The 19,661-nt window shown below is 35.1% G+C and overlaps 1 protein-coding gene across 1 annotated transcript in view; it reads left to right on the top strand.

The window, feature by feature from the left end:
- The window catches only part of LOC109108513 (cysteine-rich motor neuron 1 protein-like), a 110,294-nt gene that overhangs the window by 56,612 nt on the left and 34,021 nt on the right, over positions 1 to 19,661 (top strand). The window contains exons 3-5 of the mRNA XM_042774317.1: positions 1,232 to 1,474; positions 3,818 to 3,938; positions 4,255 to 4,376. Coding sequence (XP_042630251.1) covers positions 1,232 to 1,474; positions 3,818 to 3,938; positions 4,255 to 4,376 — 486 coding nt within the window. The remainder of the gene's footprint in view (positions 1 to 1,231; positions 1,475 to 3,817; positions 3,939 to 4,254; positions 4,377 to 19,661) is intronic.

The following is a 19,661-nucleotide window of genomic DNA, read 5'->3' as shown; positions in this document are numbered from 1 at the left end:
GGAAGGTCAGACAGAGTGTGTTCATAAAACACTGGACTTTGACCTGCATGGTCAATATTCAGTTCAAAATAAGGGAGTGAAGCAGCTGCTCATCGTCTGTCTGCTCAAGGTAGTGAAATATCAGTCAGCTCTACTTTATAACGTCTTTCTAGGAAGAAATTGAGAACATTTTCTTTTCTTTTATACTACCTGCTATTACCAAGTGAATGGAGAATTAATTGGCATTAAATAGTAAATTTATTAAATTAAATAATTAAATTATTAAATTAAATTTATTAAAGTTATTATGATTATCATACACTATTGTTCAAAAGTTTGGGGTTTTTAAGTTTTGTTTTTTGTTTTTAAGAAATTAATACATTCATTCAGCAAGATTCCATTAAATAGATTTTTTGTCTTTATTTTAAATAAATGCTGTTCTTTTGAACTTTCGGTTAATCAGATAGTCCTCAAAAATGTAGCACATTTTCCACAAAAATATTCAGCAGCACAACTTTTTTCAACAAATAATGAGAAAAAAGCATATTATAACTATTAATAAAAAATCATGCCAACAATTCAGCAACGACTCACAAAAAAAAACAACAAAACCAGTTCTTAACAAATTACAATTTAAAATATATTAAAGTAGAAAAGCATTCTTCTAAATTGCAATAATATTTCACAATATTACTGTTTTTACTGTATTTTTGATCAAATAAATGCAGCCTTGTAGACTTGTAAAAAAACTCTAATTGACCATTCAGAACTTTGAATGAATTTTTGTTCTCATGACAATGTGGTTATTCATTTTTTTCCCAGGCATATGTGACAAACAGCATGTCAGTGTGTCACAGCTTATATACATGACAAACTAGACTGTCACTGGGTGAAACGGTACCTGTCACAAAAAACATGAAGACAAATACCTCATATTTTCATTTTGGAGGCTTAATACAAGGAATATTCTGGAGTTTTGAGATAAAAATGGTGCGGTGTGAGTCCTGACAGATGTTTTTTTAATAGATTGTTTTGGTTTGTGATTTGAATCGTGTATGTCACGTACATCAGCAACAGTCTGACTACCGCTCTTACAATTCAATTTAAACCATATTGCAGTTCTAAATAATGTTACTGGTGAGTAACTCTGAATAACTTTATTTACTTGCCAGTTTTTACTCACAAGAAAAGAATAGCTATAATCCATAGCTGAACATCAGAAATGACAAAAATGTGTTCTTTTTTTCTGTAGAGGAAAGGCCGGACTGCTCCAAGGCAAGATGTGAGGTGCAGTTTTCTCCACGCTGCCCTGAAGACTCTATATTGATCGAGGGCTATGCTCCACCAGGTGAATGTTGCCCCCTGCCCAGCCGCTGCGTGTGTAGCCCAGCCGGGTGTCTGAGGAAAGTTTGCCAGCCTGGGCACCTCAACATCCTTGTATCCAAGAGCTCAGGCAAACCTGGCGAGTGTTGTGATCTCTACGAATGCAAACCAGGTAATTAAGTCCAGTATTAAGTTAACTGTTGTGATTCCATCTTCACATGACACCATGTAGGTCAACTAGCTCCACTAGTCTAGTTTTGTTGGAGAACAGCAACCAAACCAGTTTAAACCAGCCTACACTAGTATGGTAAAAAGGAATGATTCGCCAAAGCATAAAAATTCTATCCATCATGTCCATTTTTTACATCCCTAATTGTATGGAAATGACCGTGTAAAGGTTCTTCAAAGAGCTTCAACTTTTGTGTTCCATTAAAAACAAGCAACATACTTACATAAAACAACATTGGGTAAAATATACCTATAAGAATTTTCATCTCTAGGAAAAAAATCCACGAAGCATAATAATAAAAAAAAAAAGCATGCATTGTCAACTTTTATTGCAATATCAGATTCTTTTCCTGCTTGAGCAATATATGGATTATTGTGGAGGCTTGGGAATCCACACCGGATAGTGATAAATTTGAATTCTTTGCAGGTTATCTCATGATGCTGTCATAGTACCTTAATTTTAATATATCTTCTTCTGTCATGCTGTATTTTGCTGCAATATGGCAGCCTTGAGCAGAGATAGGCTCTTGGCTTCAACACAACATAAAAAAGCAACAGTAATTCATTTCCCAATACACTAAAGAGAGGGATTTTGTGATTTGGGAGTTTGCCAAAGCCTTTGAGACACGCTAAAGCCATGGGCTGTTGAAGATACATGAGTGGTTCTGCTTCCAGAAACAGTTTAGTAGATAGGACACATATGTATTGGGTTGTTTTTGTAAATGACACTTTTCTTGAAAAAAAAATAAAAATAAAAAACTTAAAAGTTTTATTGGGAAGAATTCATCAGTTCCCATAATTCATATGCAATTGAAATGTAATCATAACTTTGGAGAGACTCTGAAACTGTCTATTAATTGTTCTGGGAAACACTTTATAATAACTTTCATTTATAAATCATTAACAAACATCATATAGTGTTTAACAGATCATTAGTTAATATATATTCACATAGCTAGAAATATGAGATAATGTTCTTGTTAATGTTTACTAATGAACTTACTAATCATTACCTAATTACTAACATATGATTATTTAATGTACATTGAAATGCTAACAAATGTTAGTAAACTTCCAGTTCATATGATCTTCATTTGTTGGTCTTAGTTGTTGTGTAGACCTCTATTTACACATCTTAACAAATAATCTTGAAAAAAAAATGTAAAAAAATCTTGAAAAAAATTATTTGTTCATGTTTTTGCGGTACCCAATCTAATGTGGAAACTATTCATCATTTGCAAATGTTTATAAATGTTTACTAATCATTAATACCTTTATGAGCAGTCATCTCAATGGCAAAAAGTGTCCAGAAAGACCTGAATTTACCCCTATTCACACATATTTACTAATCATTTATTAATCATTTGTTCATGTTTTTGCAGTAGCCAATCTAAAGTTGAAACTATTCATCATTTGTAAATGTTTATAAAGGATTACTAATCATTTAGTATCTGTATGGGCATTGGACTTTTAGCTAATGTAACAAGGTTTGTGTAAAGGATGGCTGGTTAAGTTTAACTAAATGCTGGCTAAAGATATAACAAATTGTAATTTTAACACTCACATTAGTATACTACTCTTCAGTATACAATAAAACACTACACTTTAGTTCATTAATAAAAAAAATATAAAATAAATAATTTAAAAAAAGATACCTTGTAATAATCAAAAAGAAAATCTTGTTCATTTATCAAAACAATTTAATATAAACAGATTGAACCGTGTTCCCTTGTAATAATCAAACTGACCCCTGTACACTGTTGACCCTTTAACCAACCCTTAAACCTACCCCAAACCACCAAACCTGTCCCTATCCTTACCCGTATCACACCTCAATAGCAGCAAAAGTGTTGTGCATAAACACAAGCTTTTAATCATTTTATAACATCTATTAAAATCATTTGTTGGTTTTAAGTGCTTGATCATATGGAACTGAAAGTTTAATGACATTTGTAAGTGTTTTAACTTACATGAAATAATTGTTTTAATTTTATCTAATGTTTAGTAAGTTTATTAGCGCATTGTCTCCCGTTTCTAACTCTTTGAATATATATTAACTAATGATCCATTAAGCATTATATAATTTTTGTTAATGATTTATTAATTATAGCTATTATAAAGTGTTCGAAACCTTAACCTACATAATATAATGACTTAAGCACTGTAAAAAAAATTATGGTGTAATATAACAGGTAAATCATTTGCTTGGACGAGAGTTTGATGAGGTGTGTTAATTACAGGCTTTGATAAGAAGTGATAAATGTTTTATGTCTTGTTTTGTGTTCAGTGTTCAGTGTAGACTGCAGCACAGTAGAGTGTCCACCAGTGAAGCCCGTCCAGTGTCCGGCGGACAGCTATGAAACTCAGGTCAGACTAACAGCAGATGGCTGCTGCACCCTTCCTACCAGGTTAGATGTTATAACTGTCTCACACACACTCAAGGTTAGATTGTTAAATCTATCTAATGCATACAATGTAGGTTAGTCTCATATTGACACTTCGAAGTTAGACGTTACACCTGTCTCACTCCCACAATCCCAGTTACACCATTACACTGGTCTCATGCTCATAATCCTGATTAGACTGTTTCATCACATCTTCAGAGTGACAGAAGAGTGTTTTGTTGTTATGAATTACTGTAGGTATGACACCCCCCCCCCAGCCAGCATCACTCTCTCTTTCTCTCTTTCTCTGTTTCCCTGTTTCTCTCCCTCTTTTACTCAGATGTGAGTGTTTGCCTGGCCTCTGTACCTTCCCAAAGTGCTCAGCGGGGACTTCCCCACAGGCCGTGTCCCGTGGCGATGGAACACCTGGGAGGTGCTGTGATGTGTTTGAGTGCGTCAACGGTAGGTTGTGTTTTATGTGTGTCTTAATTAGTGTTTGTGTAGGTGCTTTGGGAAGGTCGTCTAGTCAGTAGGCAGAACCCTGTCGCTGCTGCCATAGTGACTGGCCATTAGCTCAGACAGAACATTACCCAAAACACACAACAGGAAATATGCACTTTTACTACATCAGTTTCTCTTCTTTTAAAATCAATTTGCAGTGTTTTTAAGGTTAATTGGATGGAATTTTAATTCATTTTACATTTAATAGTTTAAAACCCCCGAAAAGGCATGGCTTTTTATATTATTGTTCCCCAAATGACTCTTTCTGTGTCTCTGCAAGGCATAAGTGAATGTTGGCTGAGTATTGTAGTTAGAGCTACATTAACGGCAATTTTCTGATCATTTAAGAAAATAGCTTTAGCTATGTTAAATTATATTATGAAAAATGTGCATATTTAAGATAGTATGCCTTTTTATATTTATATCTAGTTAATATTATTCAATTTGATATTTGTTTGGGGGGGGGGTAGTTGTTATTTATACTGTATTCTTTAATTATTTAAGTTAGGTTGCATATTCTTTGTTCTTTTATTTCTTTATTTATTATTTATTTATCTGGAGAGCAAACACTCAAAATATAGAAGCACAATCTGGAAAATATATTTATCTGTGCCCTTTTAAAACAAAATAACAACAGTGTTACACTTCAAGTTTAATTCACACCTGTTTTTGATTGTGTAGAAATGGTGGTACCAAAAAAACAAAACAAAAGAGACTAGACTGGCAATACAATTTAAGTATATGTTTGTGTGTGAGAAGTGTGGAAGGAAAATGGAACCTCTCAACAATAGGGACACTCGTAAGAGTTTTACGAGAATTAAATTTGGCTGTGAAAGTATCCCCAAAAGATAATTTAAAGCCATTAATGTGTTAAATAAGTAAAGTATCAAGTAGACATTATATATATATATATATTATTATTTGATTGAACATAACATTTATTACACATTTACATGTTCCATAAAAGAAAGTAAGTGATACAGGTTTGAAACAACATTATGGGTGAACTATCACTAAAACTGCCAGTAGTTGGTGGTAAATGTCTTTATGAGAAAATCATTGTGTCATTCATTCATTCGATTCATTCAAAATGCTGATTCATTCAGGAATGAAGTGATAAGCTCGTTTTATGAAAAGGTCATTGAATCAGTGGTTCACTCGATTTGTTCAAAACATGGATTCAGTCAGAAACAAATCCACGCTATATTTCTTAGAGACACACAACAGTTCTGCTGTCGCTCTATAGGTAATATTTTCGTTGGCAAAATTGAGCAAAAACATACAATAATGTAGCCTATCTAAAATATAACACAACATTTACTTCTTATTTACTGAGCTGTTGTATAAAATCACATTTGCAGTCATGCTATTTGGGACACAAAAAGCACTCATTTTAATAAACCTATTGCTCTTGCTGCTAGTGTGATATCACTTTTCAACTCTTGTGAAACAAATAAGCAACTGCATCTTCAAAAATAAGACCAATATTATTTTATTATATATTATTATAATCAATATTATTTATTATCAATTATTTATTACCGATAAATGAGCCTGCAGCATATTAAACTGAAACCACTCTTTTAGTTGAAGAGAAAAAACTGAAGTTATTTTATAAAAATCAGCAAAATGCAACAAAGCAGGAGGCATGCACTATCCACTCTAATCACCTGTGAGCAGAATAGGATTGTTGTGATGGAAAAGGACAAAAAGAGCATTTAGGGGAAGCTGTAACATAGCCACATATTTATAGCCTAATAAAATATATTCAAACTAAATGTACATACTGTAACTATAAATATAACTAGTATTATTATAAGCCTACTTTTATTATTATTATTATTATTATTATTATTATTATAGCCCATGATAATTAATACATAGATTTTCCTAACAAGCAACATAAAGCCCTAAAATAAGCCCTTTTCCATCTCACCAATCGTATTCTGATAGGATATTGATGATAATAAATAAATAATATATTTATACACACACACATGTTTGTTTTTGTGAATTGTGGGGACATTCCATAGGCATAATGGTTTTTATACTTTACAAACTGTATGTGCTATTGCCCTACACCAACCCTACACCTAATCCTACCCCTTACAGGAAACTTTGTGCATTTTTACTTTCTCAAAAAAAACTCTGTATGGTTTATAAGCGTTTTGAAAAATGGGGACATGGGTTATGTCCTCATAAGTCACCCTCTCCTTGTAATACCTGTGTCATACCCATGTTATTATACAAAGTTGTGTCCTGATATGTCACAAAAAAACACACACAAATACATTGTTATTCAAAAGTGATATCGCTTTTTGAAAGCTGAGTTGTGTACAGCCGTACACAAACACACACACTACACAGTGCTCCCTAACTAATAAAGCCTGCGTTGAGTGTTGGGACAGAAAGAGAGAGCTTAACCCAATAGTCACTGTGGGCAGAGCTGTGTGCAGGTGGTAGAGAAATCTTTTAGATGAAGAGCCACAGGAAATCAGCACCAAATCAAAGCTGGAAATATCCTCGTGCACCAGGCCGTATGTCGCACTTTGGGCTTTTTCCATATTCGTGGATAGACAACCACAGAGAGGAAGACAACAGAATCAAGGCTCCATCCAAACACAAAGGCTCAAGAGTGGTGCTTTGAATAAAGAGACCCATGAATACAATCCCACTTCCCCTATAGTTGTTTATTTCCTTCCTGCTTCACCTATAGCCAGGCCTTGGGCACACAATAGATGAAAGACGTACCAACAAAGGGAAAGTGAGTGCGACCCAAGGACTTGCTTTTCCTTATTCTTCATTTGGCGAGTCACCTTCCTTCCAGGCACGTATGTATATAAACAAGCTAGCAGGTGCCAGGTTGTGTCGTCGTCACAGCGGATGGTAAAATTAGCCTTAGGCTGATTTGAGAACAAAGCACTGAGGCCAGAGAGCAGTGCGGGGAGCATCAAAGCTTCGAACAGAAATACAGGCTAATTGAACATCTGGCCACCGGTGGCTGTGTACAGTGTAGAGGCTGATCTCATATTCCACAGCTGAGGGGATGGGGGAGAACATGGAGTGATGAAAAGAGAAAATGAACTCATCCCCTTGGATGGACAGAAACTGATTAATATTCAAAAGATATAACACGGACGTCATTAGATGAGTGACCTTCTCGAGACTCTCATGCCATGCACAAATTGACACAACAGATGAATACACTGCAGACGGATGCGAGAAAACCACAAACGGTCACGTTGGCCGAAGCTGAAAATCTTCTGTTTCTTTTTTCTGTAGAACAAAATGACAAAATCTAAAATAGTATATTAATCTGTCTTTTTTGGAATGGCAGTGAGTGGAGACTAAAGCTTTTTAGCTTCAAAAAATGCAAAACACCATGAAAGTATCATAAATAGAGACAACAGCATTGTGTGATGAACATACCAAAATTTAAAGGGATATTTGGCCCAGAAAAAATGCAAATTCTGTCATAATCTCGTCATTAATTCAGTCACCCTCATGATTTCTAAACCTGTAGGACTTTCTTCTGTGTAACATGAACAAAGACATTTTATGAAATGTCTACTCAGATGTTACCCACATTCTTCAAAATGTAAGGAAGTCATACAGGTTTGGAACAACCTATGCATAAAATGGGGGGGGGGGGGCAAAGTTGTAACCAGATTCAGAAAGAGCTTTATTGCCAGTTATGTTTAAACATAAGAGGAATTTTTTATGTTGACAGAAGCTTCCACAGCACAAACAGAAATACAGTGACAAGACAGATAATAAAAATATAATAAATAATAGGAAATAGCCATATACGACAAATTATTTGAAGAAAAACAATATACAAAATAAACAATGGATGGTATTTTTGTGTACATGTGGGTTATGTACAAATTTAAGAAAATGTAAATAAGAACTATGGTGTGTTAGATTAGAACTGTATCAGCAGCTCCTGTATCTGGTTGAACTTCCTCAGCTTTTTGACAATGGAGTCTATGTAGAACTCCAACTTCAGGTCCTGAGAGATGGTGGTGCCATTGGGACGGGACAGTATAGTATTGTATAGTATTGTAATAGTATATAATATTTTAATAGTGTTGTATATTATTGTAATTCACTGATAATATTCCCCTCCAGTAACCTTTAAAGTGAAGGACCATTGAATCTTTAAAGGCTCTTACACACTGAGTCCGAAATTTTCCCACATTAAAAAATAAATACGATCTCACATTGTCAATAACGTTTACACACTGACACTGCTAGCATAGCATCAAACTGAGCCATCCTGAAGTAAACTTTGATTCGCCCAGAATAATCCCGCAGCTCCTTGATAAAGAGGTGGAACTCTCCTTGGATTGGATGATGGATCCAATATTTCCTCTTTCTTTTTCTCTTTTTAAGAAGAGAGAGGATAACAAAATCATCCACTCCATTTTGTATTGTTTTGCTAATTTTTTCGCAACAGATTAATTAATACGCATCGGACTCAGTCTGCAAGGTTTCTGTAAATAACAAATTTTTAGGATGACGAATATGAAAAAACGCATACGTAAATTTCAGACTCTGTGTGCAAAGACCTTTAGTTAAACTTGAAAGCCAATTGAAGTTCAATTCATGAACACATTTAAATGAATAAAGTTTCTTGTGAACTGGATTAAATGACTTACTGTATTAAAAAGATCTAACTCAAAAGAATGATTTGTTTACAAATCAGACACCATTACTGTTCTCATGAATGTGCCAACAGAGAGCATTTTTAGTGAATAATTCGATTTCACTGGCCTGTTTCTTCTGGCAAAGCTATTGTATGACTTCAGAAGTCTTTGAATATAGTCCACAATTCATATTAACCATCATTTTGGAGTGCAATAGCCCAAGTCCACATTTACTTTCATTATGGTTTAATATAATGAGTGGCCAGGATATTCTTCAAATTGTATATATACATTATATATTATGACAATATTCATTTTTTGGTGAACTATCCCTTTAATTTGATTTATATAATGCTGGGCTGCTGGAAACTGTCTCTATGAATCTTTAATTGGAAGAAGGAGTCGGCATCTTTCACTTTTGTCCTCTGTAATGTGTGATAAGATTTATTCAATGTGGCATGCCTTAATGAGGATTTGACACTTATTAAATTCAGTTTATACTGTGTTTATTTGAAGTTTTCCCTGTAGATTTGTCACATTGGCACTTCACAGACATATTGCAAGCTGGTCATTAGCTGGTCCAAGATGTTTGACTGTAAGCCTAAACTCAGGTCCACATTGCAGCTAAACAAAGAACCCGCCTGTTTAGACAGAAGGAGACCATGTGACTGAAATGTAAATTGACCAACCACAATAAAAGGCTGACATGAAAAGGCTTATCATATATTGATAAGTCTGTTACATTCATACTTACATAATACTTCTTTAATGGTATTTCTTTACCAAGTATGTCATATTGAAGCCAGAACTGATCCAGATACCTGAAGTGTAAATTGTCAAACTACTTTTAAGATTTTGTTTTTCATTCAGTATCATTCCTAAAACCATCTTGACCACCTTAATCTGTTAGTCTGCTTTTCAGCAGGGCAGTGTAAATACAAAAAACTTTATCTACAGTACGTAAAGAATCAAAACTTTGAAGATTCCGATGAATATTTGAGTAGATCAACTGTGCCATTTCTGAACAAATTCGCGGCTTGATGATTCTAGAAACAGCAGATGTCAGACAGAATGCCATCTTTTTCTGCCAGTCGCTCACTCACTCACTCACTCACTCCCCAAGGTGCCCGCACACACTTCCAAAGGCAAGTATTTAGGATGGCAAGGGAGTGAGCATTCTCAGACAGTGTTTGTGCACCACATTTTTCTCTCAGACAGTGATGTCACCCTTTTGGGGAGTAGATAAGAAGAAGGTCTGATTAGTGAGTGTATGCGTGCATCTAATCTAGAACATTCCCATCCTGAGCTAATCGCAACTCCTTTCCGAAAGTTTAAAAACGTGTACTAACTTTGACCACACCAAGGAATTTCACAGTTTTATGCATCTTGTAATGTACCAAGCAAATTGATCAACAAGTGAATATGCGAACATGTTGTTTGACTGCAGCAAAACGGCAGCCACTCTGCCACATTTGCGCATGGTAGATTTGCTTTGTCATTAGCGATATTTTTAGTTCCATAATTAGCTTTGTGCATCTTCACACATGAACCGGCGCACCTGTCAGTCCCCATTCATACAGCCCCACTGCTACAAGCCCCATCATTACGTTAATATTTACCCAGAGAGCGGTTGTCATGGAGAAGGGCATGATTGGCGGTTTGCACAAGCTGTTCAACCTAGGGACTGAAGGGTGATGTATTAGAGGTTATGAGTGCTGATTTTGATCCTCTTCTCGACGACAAGAAAGTGTTCTTGAGAAGCTTGATTGTGTTGTCAACATTTAAGTGGTTAGCATTAGGATAAGCTCTGTATACAGTAGCATGTTGTTCTGTCTCAAATGACGTATGGAAGAACAATGCACACTCTTTCAGAGGACAAGTGTGGATTAGGACACGTCACTCTGAAGGAAATGCTTAAACAGCTGTTCATTCTTTCAGGAGATTAAAAGTCTTGAAAACCCCATTTTTACCAGTCATCCAGTAAATGACATAACAATTCACAAGTTTAACCGCTTGCGTAAACATAACACTGAGGCCCGGTGAGAAGCACAGACGTCTCTTTTTCTCTTTTCAGAGAAAGTGTCGTCGGAAGGGGAAAGTAATTTTAAGGTAGGGCTCAAATATGAGTCACCGAGGGGCCATTCACATAACATGTGCGCTGTGAATTCTACAATGATTGACGGGCCCCGTAGGCACTGTGCGCACCCTTTTATACTCAGCTCTTATTTATGTCTGCTCCAACACAGTGGCCGCTATCTTTCACTGATAAAAAATAGGAAAACATGCACACAAAGGCGCCATCTTTTTTTTTGTTTTGTTTCTCGACAACTTAGCCTTGATTTGCAGGTGTTGTGTGGATGTAGTGATTTACATGTCCAGAGCAGTGGCAGGTCTTGGCGGCACAAGGCATAACTGTGGAGCAGCACGTTATCACATTATTTAGTCTGCCTCTCAGCAGCTGCAGCCAAAACAAGCTAGCCTGCAGCATGAGGGAGGGCTGAAAAACACCGGGAAGGCAGCTCCTGTTGGGCTGGAGGACAAGAAGAGAAAAGAAATGCTGGACTGAGTCCTTCTAGAGAGGCATTCTCCTATCTAACACAGAAAAAAAGAAGCATCTCAAGCATCTGAGAAGATGATAACCGCAATCTCCTCGGCCTTCAAAATCTATTTCTTCTTCATGGTTTCGGATTGTTTTCTTCCCTTCCTTAGTGTAAAACTAACCTTACATCTGAATGTCTACTTCCCTACCCTATAGAAGGTGAAAACCAGTATGTGAAATGAATATTCTGTCAGAATTCACAGTATTCATAAAAGAGGATACTCTTAAATCTAAAGGTTCTTTATTGGCATCTATGGTTCAATGAAAAATCTTATTGTCCATGAAACTTTTCCATTCCATGAAAGAGAAATGTAAAATGAAAAAAGGTTCTGTAGATTTTTAAAACGTTCTTCACACTAAGAAAAAAAGTCTATTTTAAGAACCTTTTTTCTACTTTAAAGTAGTTCAGTTAAAGTTAAGCTATACCTTAGAAAATGTATCTTTGTTGCAAGCTAATAGAAGTACACAAAAAAGCTGATGATTCAAATGAATCAATTCATTTATTTTTAAACTAGTTCATTATTAACAATTCAAATGAACCTACAGTATTTGCTAAAATGAATCAGACCTTCCAGCCTTACTATAGAGAAAGAAATGTTCCAACACACTCGTAGTCTAGTGACAATTTGTAATTATTATTTTTAATGTTTTGTTGACTAATTCGTTAATTAATTCGTTTAATTAATATCTGCTTACGCTCGAGTGACAGTTAGGCTTAGATTTGAGGTTGGAGTGTACCTTCATAATTAGATTTTTTTCTTAAAATCATAAAAATCATATCCTGGGAATTCATACAAAATTACTATTTTGTAAAATAGTTACATTTTTTCATGGGATTTGGTTGGATGTTCTACTAGAGATCATTTGATATTGCCTCAGCTTCCTCGGGTGCAAGGCTTTGTGTGCAAAAAATGTGACTTAACTGACATTGCTACTTGTTAGGAAAAAGTAGCATATTACTAAAGTTACAAAACAGCTGTATTGGCTGTGGGGTTTTTATTTTATTTTTATTTTTTTACACACCACAACAGAACTCAAAACTGGTTTTGTACTCTAAACAATGCAAATCTCCCACCTGTAGTAATTACTGAAACTAAGCTGCAGTTGGTTGTTTGGAAATCATAAATGGTTATGACACCACTACAACCATTAGCATATTAGCATGCTAACACTTATTCATCATTAAGCAGTTTGGCCCACCCTGATGAGTGGCACTGTGAATTAAATCTCATTTCACATGCAAAGAGCAGGTTAGCCAATCGTAAATAAGGTAATTTGCATATAGAAATTTTAAATATACAGTAGCAAAAAAAAAAAAAAAACACTTTGCTAGCTTCCACCATTTTGCTGCTATTTCCCAAACACCCTTTACTCAAAGCCCTCCACAGATGTCCTACCAAAAGATGTCATATCAAAAGATATCAACAACCCAAGCAGACAAAATAGATCACAGGCTTGTTATCTGGCCAAAAACCTTAGGCCCCCCCCCTTGACTCGTTTTGTTGTTTATAGAGCCACTGGCAGTCACAGAGACAGGCGTGATTGCTCAAGACGCCTATTTCATTGGTATCAATCAGTTAGTTGGGCAGTAATTTATGTGTAGAATTCCAAAATATAGCACTTTTAATTCTAATGGACTGAAATGAGTAGGAAAATGTTCATATAAAACTAAGTTACAACCGTTTTTGGTGCATGAAAGCTAAATTAACGATATAAGTGGACTTCAGGGGGAAATATAAAATGCTACTAAAGTATACAATATGGCTCCTTTAAAAACCCAAAGAGACTCAGTTTGTGGTGCTTGGATCGAAGTCGAAAGACTGTCTGTGATTCTTTTGTTATGTTACATGTAGTGCACACCAGTCCATGTTTAACCATGACCTCAAGCGGGAGGAATCTGCACAAGTACAAGTTTGTGACTGGAGGAGGTGGGAGATTATGTAAATCCTCCACGTTAAGGTTAGCAGCTTTTGAACGGTAATAGGTGTTGTTATTTTAGGTTGCACTTCAGTGCTCTGTTCGTGAACTGTGAGACTGAGATGTGGAGGTGTTTTAATCTCCAGATGGAGAATTTCATTACTGCCTCTTCACAATCCTGTCAAACTCTTAGAGTTACATATAAATGGGGTCTTTTTCCTCCTGCTTCAGATGGCCTTTGTGTAATAAGAAAGACTCTGTGAGTGTGTGTGTGTGTGTGTGTGTGTGTGTGTGTGTGTGTGTGTGTGTGTGTGTGTGTGTGTGTGTGTGTGTGTGTGTGTGTGTGTGTGTGTGTGTGTGTGTGTGTGTGTGTTGTGGGGCCAATGCTATTTCTCTATTTTCAGAAAGCCATATGAGAACACATGTAGTAGCCATTCTTAACTTGTATCCATACAGATGTGTGGAGGGTTGGGCAGTCATATAGATTACATAGTTGACTTCTGTCACTTACCTCATCTCGAACAGACCCTGCTAGTGCCGTCGTACACTCTTACAATTCAGGTGGGGCCAGTTAACAGCTGCTGGCCTCAAGGCCTCAGAGGGGAGGGGACCTGTTGGATCTTAAGGCAGAAAAAAACAAGGCTTTGGCGTCTCAGGGTAGTGTTTCCATGGTTACCATTCTCTTCCACTAATTTACACTGAGGTTTTGGTGTTTCAAGACGAGAAAAAGAATCTCCTCCACTCCAAATTTTTATTAAATGATGCTTATATACGATGCTGTATATTATTAAAATATCAGCCTGATGGAATTTTCAGACTTTATTTGCATGTTCTGCACTGATTGTAAAATAAATGTAAACATGGTATTTTAAAAAATTGCACATCTTGACACATCAATGACGATCTACAGGGGGTTTTTTTTCTACTGTATATTTGTGTACATTGGTTGGTATACAAAGCACATGGCTTTGTGTGTTGCACCACATGACACCACAAACAAACACTGCTTCACTGCTTGTGCAAAACTACTCATGGTATTATTTTGATTTTGAATTTAAAATGTGCTAAGACTAAAACCTTCAAAACAGAACAGAATAAAAGAAACTGTCAAATCAAGATTTTTACATATATATATATATATATATATATATATATATATATATATATATATATATACCTGTTCATAGTTCTTCTTGTCTGAATGTGTCGCTGGGAGAGAAAAGAGAGAAATGTTCACACTTTTGACACAAAAGGCGATGTGATTTTAAGGTTTTTTTGTGTCATATTTAATTAAATCTGTTGCAGTCAGAAACCACAATTGCTAGAGTGGTATTGAACTGCTGTTTATGGACTGAGTGGGTTTACAACACTGGATCTGAGCACCTTGGTGACTTTGTTCATCATTCATCTTTGTGCTTCTGAAGGTGTCGATAAAGACTTGAGAGGAACTGATGCAGATACTATAGTCTCCAACTGGTATTAAACTAACTGGCATTTTTGTGTTAGTTATACTTTTTTTCTTGAGCTAATGCACCCTTCACCTTTTTTGAACACAACAGTATAGCTGTTTGGCAGTGAAGAACATCTGGAAATTAACCCCACTCCATGCTAGAACAGCTGTGGCCATCTACAGATTTCTTTCAAAAAGTTTACTCAGATCCACAGTTTCTGAGAAATTCCAAATATTAAACAGAATTCATTCAAGTTTGTTCTCCCTACACGACGCCCAATCCCTAATGGCAGAGAATTCGGGAATAAATCCAAGTCAAAAACTTTCCCATAAAACTATGAAGGAATTTGATGCAGTTCTATAATCCTTTGTGATGGGTAAAGTCCCAAATCAAGGCAGCCAGTGGGTTGAGAAATGGACCCACCAGCTCAAGCCTGACAAACTTTGCATATTTGTTCAACAACCAGCTTGTCCTACTGTGGTGAGAGAGGGATAAGCTCTAGAGCGGACACCAGCTCTCCATGAGCCTCGGCCAGCTGTTTACGCACCAGCATTTATTGTTTGCCCTTCAAAAACAGTAATGCAACAGGAAAGCCAGATTCTCCCTTTTACCATTTCTCTGCAATTTTTTTTTCTTTTTCTGTGAGGTCACAACAGCCAGCAAAAACAAGTAGGTGCGAGTATGCTATCTGCTCTCCTACAAATCTTTTGTTGCATCCAGACGGCTTAGGTCAGGCTTTATCTTGAAAACTTACGAGATGCAGTGGGGGTTTAAAGCAGCCGTTTTACATAAACACTAACATTCAGTGAGACAAAACAAAGAAACGGGTTGTTCCTTGCTGTTACCATGTCACCTCTAAAAGACTCAACACTGTGATGTGGCCACTTGTGTAATTTTTAAAGAATGAGATCCATTTGGGTTGGGCCACTGAATTGAACATCTGGGTAGGTCAAGATGCTGATGTAACTATTACTCATGCTTCCACTAATTATTCACCTCTGCCACAACTGGTTGTAGTTGTGGCGGCACCATCGTGCTTGTGGGATGAAGCTCATTAGTCATTAAGATAAATGAAAAAAGGTGAATTGCATTTAAAACAAAAACGTGAAATGTTGCGTTCCAGGTTGTCACTTCAAATGGAACTTCTTCCCACAAAATGCAACAAACAATATGTATGAAGTGTGTTCATATACCCTTGCAATCAAAATACAAAGTATATATATAAACAGTTTTTTTTCACTCTTTCCACCACCACAGCACTATTTATTTCTATAATTAGGTCCAGAGGGGTGTTTTAAAGCTTGAGTCAAGTCTCAAGCGTTAGCCCCTTAATTGCAGAGATCAAGCCAATCCTGTTTACTCTTATTGCTTGCACAGACTGTCTGAATGTGAACTTAAGTATTTTGATTTTTTTAATGATATTGTTTGTAAGTCTTAGTTAATTGGGTAGGGAATATGTAGGATAGGGGAAATTGGGAAGTGAATGGGCAGGATAGGGTGGTTAATTGAGTTGGGAATGTGAAAAATAACATTAGTAGGATATGGGTTGAGGGAAAGCGAGTTTGTAGGAAATGAGCAGAACGGGTTAGTGTAGAGAACTGGCTGGGGAATTAATAGTCTAGGGTAGTGAGCAGTTTTGAGGAAACTACTTAAAAAACTGTAGCTGCCAGATTTACAAGATACTTACAATCTAAAGTAGTTAAAAGGGATAGTTAGTTCACCCAAAAATGACATTCTCTCCCTCATGTTATTGCAAACATTTTTTTCTTTCTTGACATAATTCTCTTTTTTGGATGTACTGTTCCTTTAAACCACTGTGCTGTCCTTGAAAAAGTACAGCTTACTGTACTAAAGCTATTTAGGAGGGCAATATGTTTTTAAAATATTTAATTTTGCATTATTTATTCAGCAAAGAATAGTGTGGATCCTCAATTAGGACTAAACTTGAACTGAGAAATGTCTAAATTTGCAAGGATTGAAAAGAATCGCAGAGTTGTTGTTGTTGTTTTTTAAAACAACTCACAGTTTACAAGGATTTTAATGAATTAATTAATCTATTTTAACCAATTTACTGTTTGCAAGGACTCAAAAAAATTGTTGAGTGTTTTTTTCCACAATGAACTGTTTGCAAAGGTCTCAAAGAATCAATAAATAAACATTTGAAATTACTCAAAATTATCAATAAATAAAAATTAAAACAAAAAAATTGTTTTAAATAAATTAACACAATAATCATATATTCAGAAGAATAATTTTTGAAGTAATTTAACATTCAAAATTACTCAAAAGAATTAGGGAATACTTTTTTGGACTAATTAACTGTTATTAGCTGTAACAAGAATTCAAAATAATTAGTTTATCTATTTTTTACAGAATCACAGCAAATTCACCATACACAAGAACTTAAAACTATACTGATCATTTTTTTAATAATTTCACCATTTTTACTTGTGTTCAATTACTTATTGGATTATTACTTTTATTCAGTTGCTTTCCAACATGTGTAGGAAATATTGATGTATTGCTGTTGCTAGTGTAATAAGTAATTACTCTTCATCATCTTGGATTTCACACTAAAAGCTAATGACCTTTTGATGACCTACTATGCCTTAGCTAATTGCCCAGATAGCACACATCTAATGCCTTCTGTTCCTGAAAATTGTGTGATACCCAATTAAACCTGTTATATTTTATTAATAACAGCTCGGAATCCTTCTGCTCATCGTTCTGGCATACTGTATCTTTACGATCATACAACACAGGCAACACTTTAACACAAGACACTTGACATATTACATTTCTAGAGAGCTGTCCTTTAATAGACATCTCAACTACACCTGTACAACTCCTTTTAGCATCTGATTCCTTTACCGCTGTCAAATGGCAAGGGGTTATTTCTTTAATTACTTTTTTTTCTTTTGTGCATTGATTTTAAGCAGCTCCTTCCAATTAGTTGCCGCTTTCAGAAGCGGTAGAAGTCACAGAGAGGAGAGTGACAGACCCAGGCTGATGGAACAAAAAAAAACTTTGATTAGAAAACTGAGCAAATTCACACAGTCCTCTGTGAAGCCTGTCTATTGTGACAACCTCACAGTTGCCACATTGGATTATTGGGTAATTCACTGAGCCTATACTAATTGAGAAAATTATTCACAGGAATTAAAAACGCTGTGCACCGCATTTGGCTGATCTTTCAACAGTTATGTGTGCAGAGATCAATTCCCACTTGGGTGCTTTTTGTTGGCTCCAGGTTTCTAATAATTCCTCTTTTAATGGATTGCTTTGATATTCTGTCCATGTTTCGTTTGATAGGATTTTATGGAATGTTACAAGGCCTCTTGTTTGTCACAAGCAGTTCCTTCAGACGACTTGGGTACGTCAAATTTGTTGTGATCAGAGGTTTTCAAGGACGTGTTTGGCATCTTTCAACATAAGCACAAGATGGGGAAGTGACACGCTTTTCCGGAATCAAACATGTCTTGATGTTAAAAATTTAAAAGAATTACAGTCACTGATTAAAAAAAAAAAAAAAGAAAAAGTAAAATTTAACTGTTATTTTTATTAAGCTAAACAATATTTTTCCATATTTATCACTAATACTCAAAACTATTTATTTGACTAAAAGTAAATGTAAAACAAGATGTTTGTCTAATTTATATAAATAAAAACTAATGATTTATCTCCTAATTTATCATAAGACCGACCTAAGCAACATTTTTAATCTTAATTTTTCTTCTTAATTTATCTTGCTTAAAGGACAGTACGAAGGACTGTACATTTCTATTCTTTTTTTTAGAATTTTTTATTAACCAAGGATATGTTAAATTGATAAACAGTGATAGTAAAGACTTATATTGTTAATAAATGCTGTTCTTTTTACCTTTTTATTCATCAGAGAACCTTGAAAGAAGTATCACAAGTTCCAAAAACATATAAAGCAGCACAGCCGTTTCCAGCACTGATAATATATCAGTATATTAAAAAGACTTCTGAAGGATCATGTGACACTGAAGGTTGGAGTAATTGCTGATGAAAATTCTGCTTTTCCACCAAAGGAATAAATAATATTTTGAAGTATATTAGAATAGAAAACCATTATTTAGAAATGTTAATAATATTTCACAATTATATATATATATATATATATATATATATATATATATATATATATATATATATATACACACACACATATACACACACACACAGGTTATTTATAAATCAAAATCACATGAGACATTTGGCAAAAGTATGTCATTTACAGTATTTTTTAAGATGCAATGTAATCATCATCAAATCTCAACACATCGAAATATCACAATATGACAATAAAGTGTGGGGAAAGTTGTTTTAGTTTTTATTGCAGATTTGCATTGAGTTCTGTGTCTTTCAGTTCTATTTGTGATCAATTCTTTACTTTTCTAGAACTGAATGTGTTAATTTACCAAAAAAAAAAGACAAGATGACAAAGATGCTAATTAAGAACTGGATTTTATTTTATTTTATTTTTTGCAGTTTAGTGTCTTTTTTTTTAGAGGTGTTAATTCTTTGTTTGGAGTTCTCTTTCACAACCACCGTAAATGTTATTTTATTTTATCTTTTATTTTATCTTTATCTTATCTTATTATAT

Source organism: Cyprinus carpio, chromosome A17, assembly GCF_018340385.1.
Source record: "Cyprinus carpio isolate SPL01 chromosome A17, ASM1834038v1, whole genome shotgun sequence".
NCBI classification, from domain to species: Eukaryota; Metazoa; Chordata; class Actinopteri; order Cypriniformes; family Cyprinidae; genus Cyprinus; species Cyprinus carpio.
Note: the sequence above shows the minus strand (reverse complement) of the source record. Positions and strands in the feature narration are given on the sequence as shown.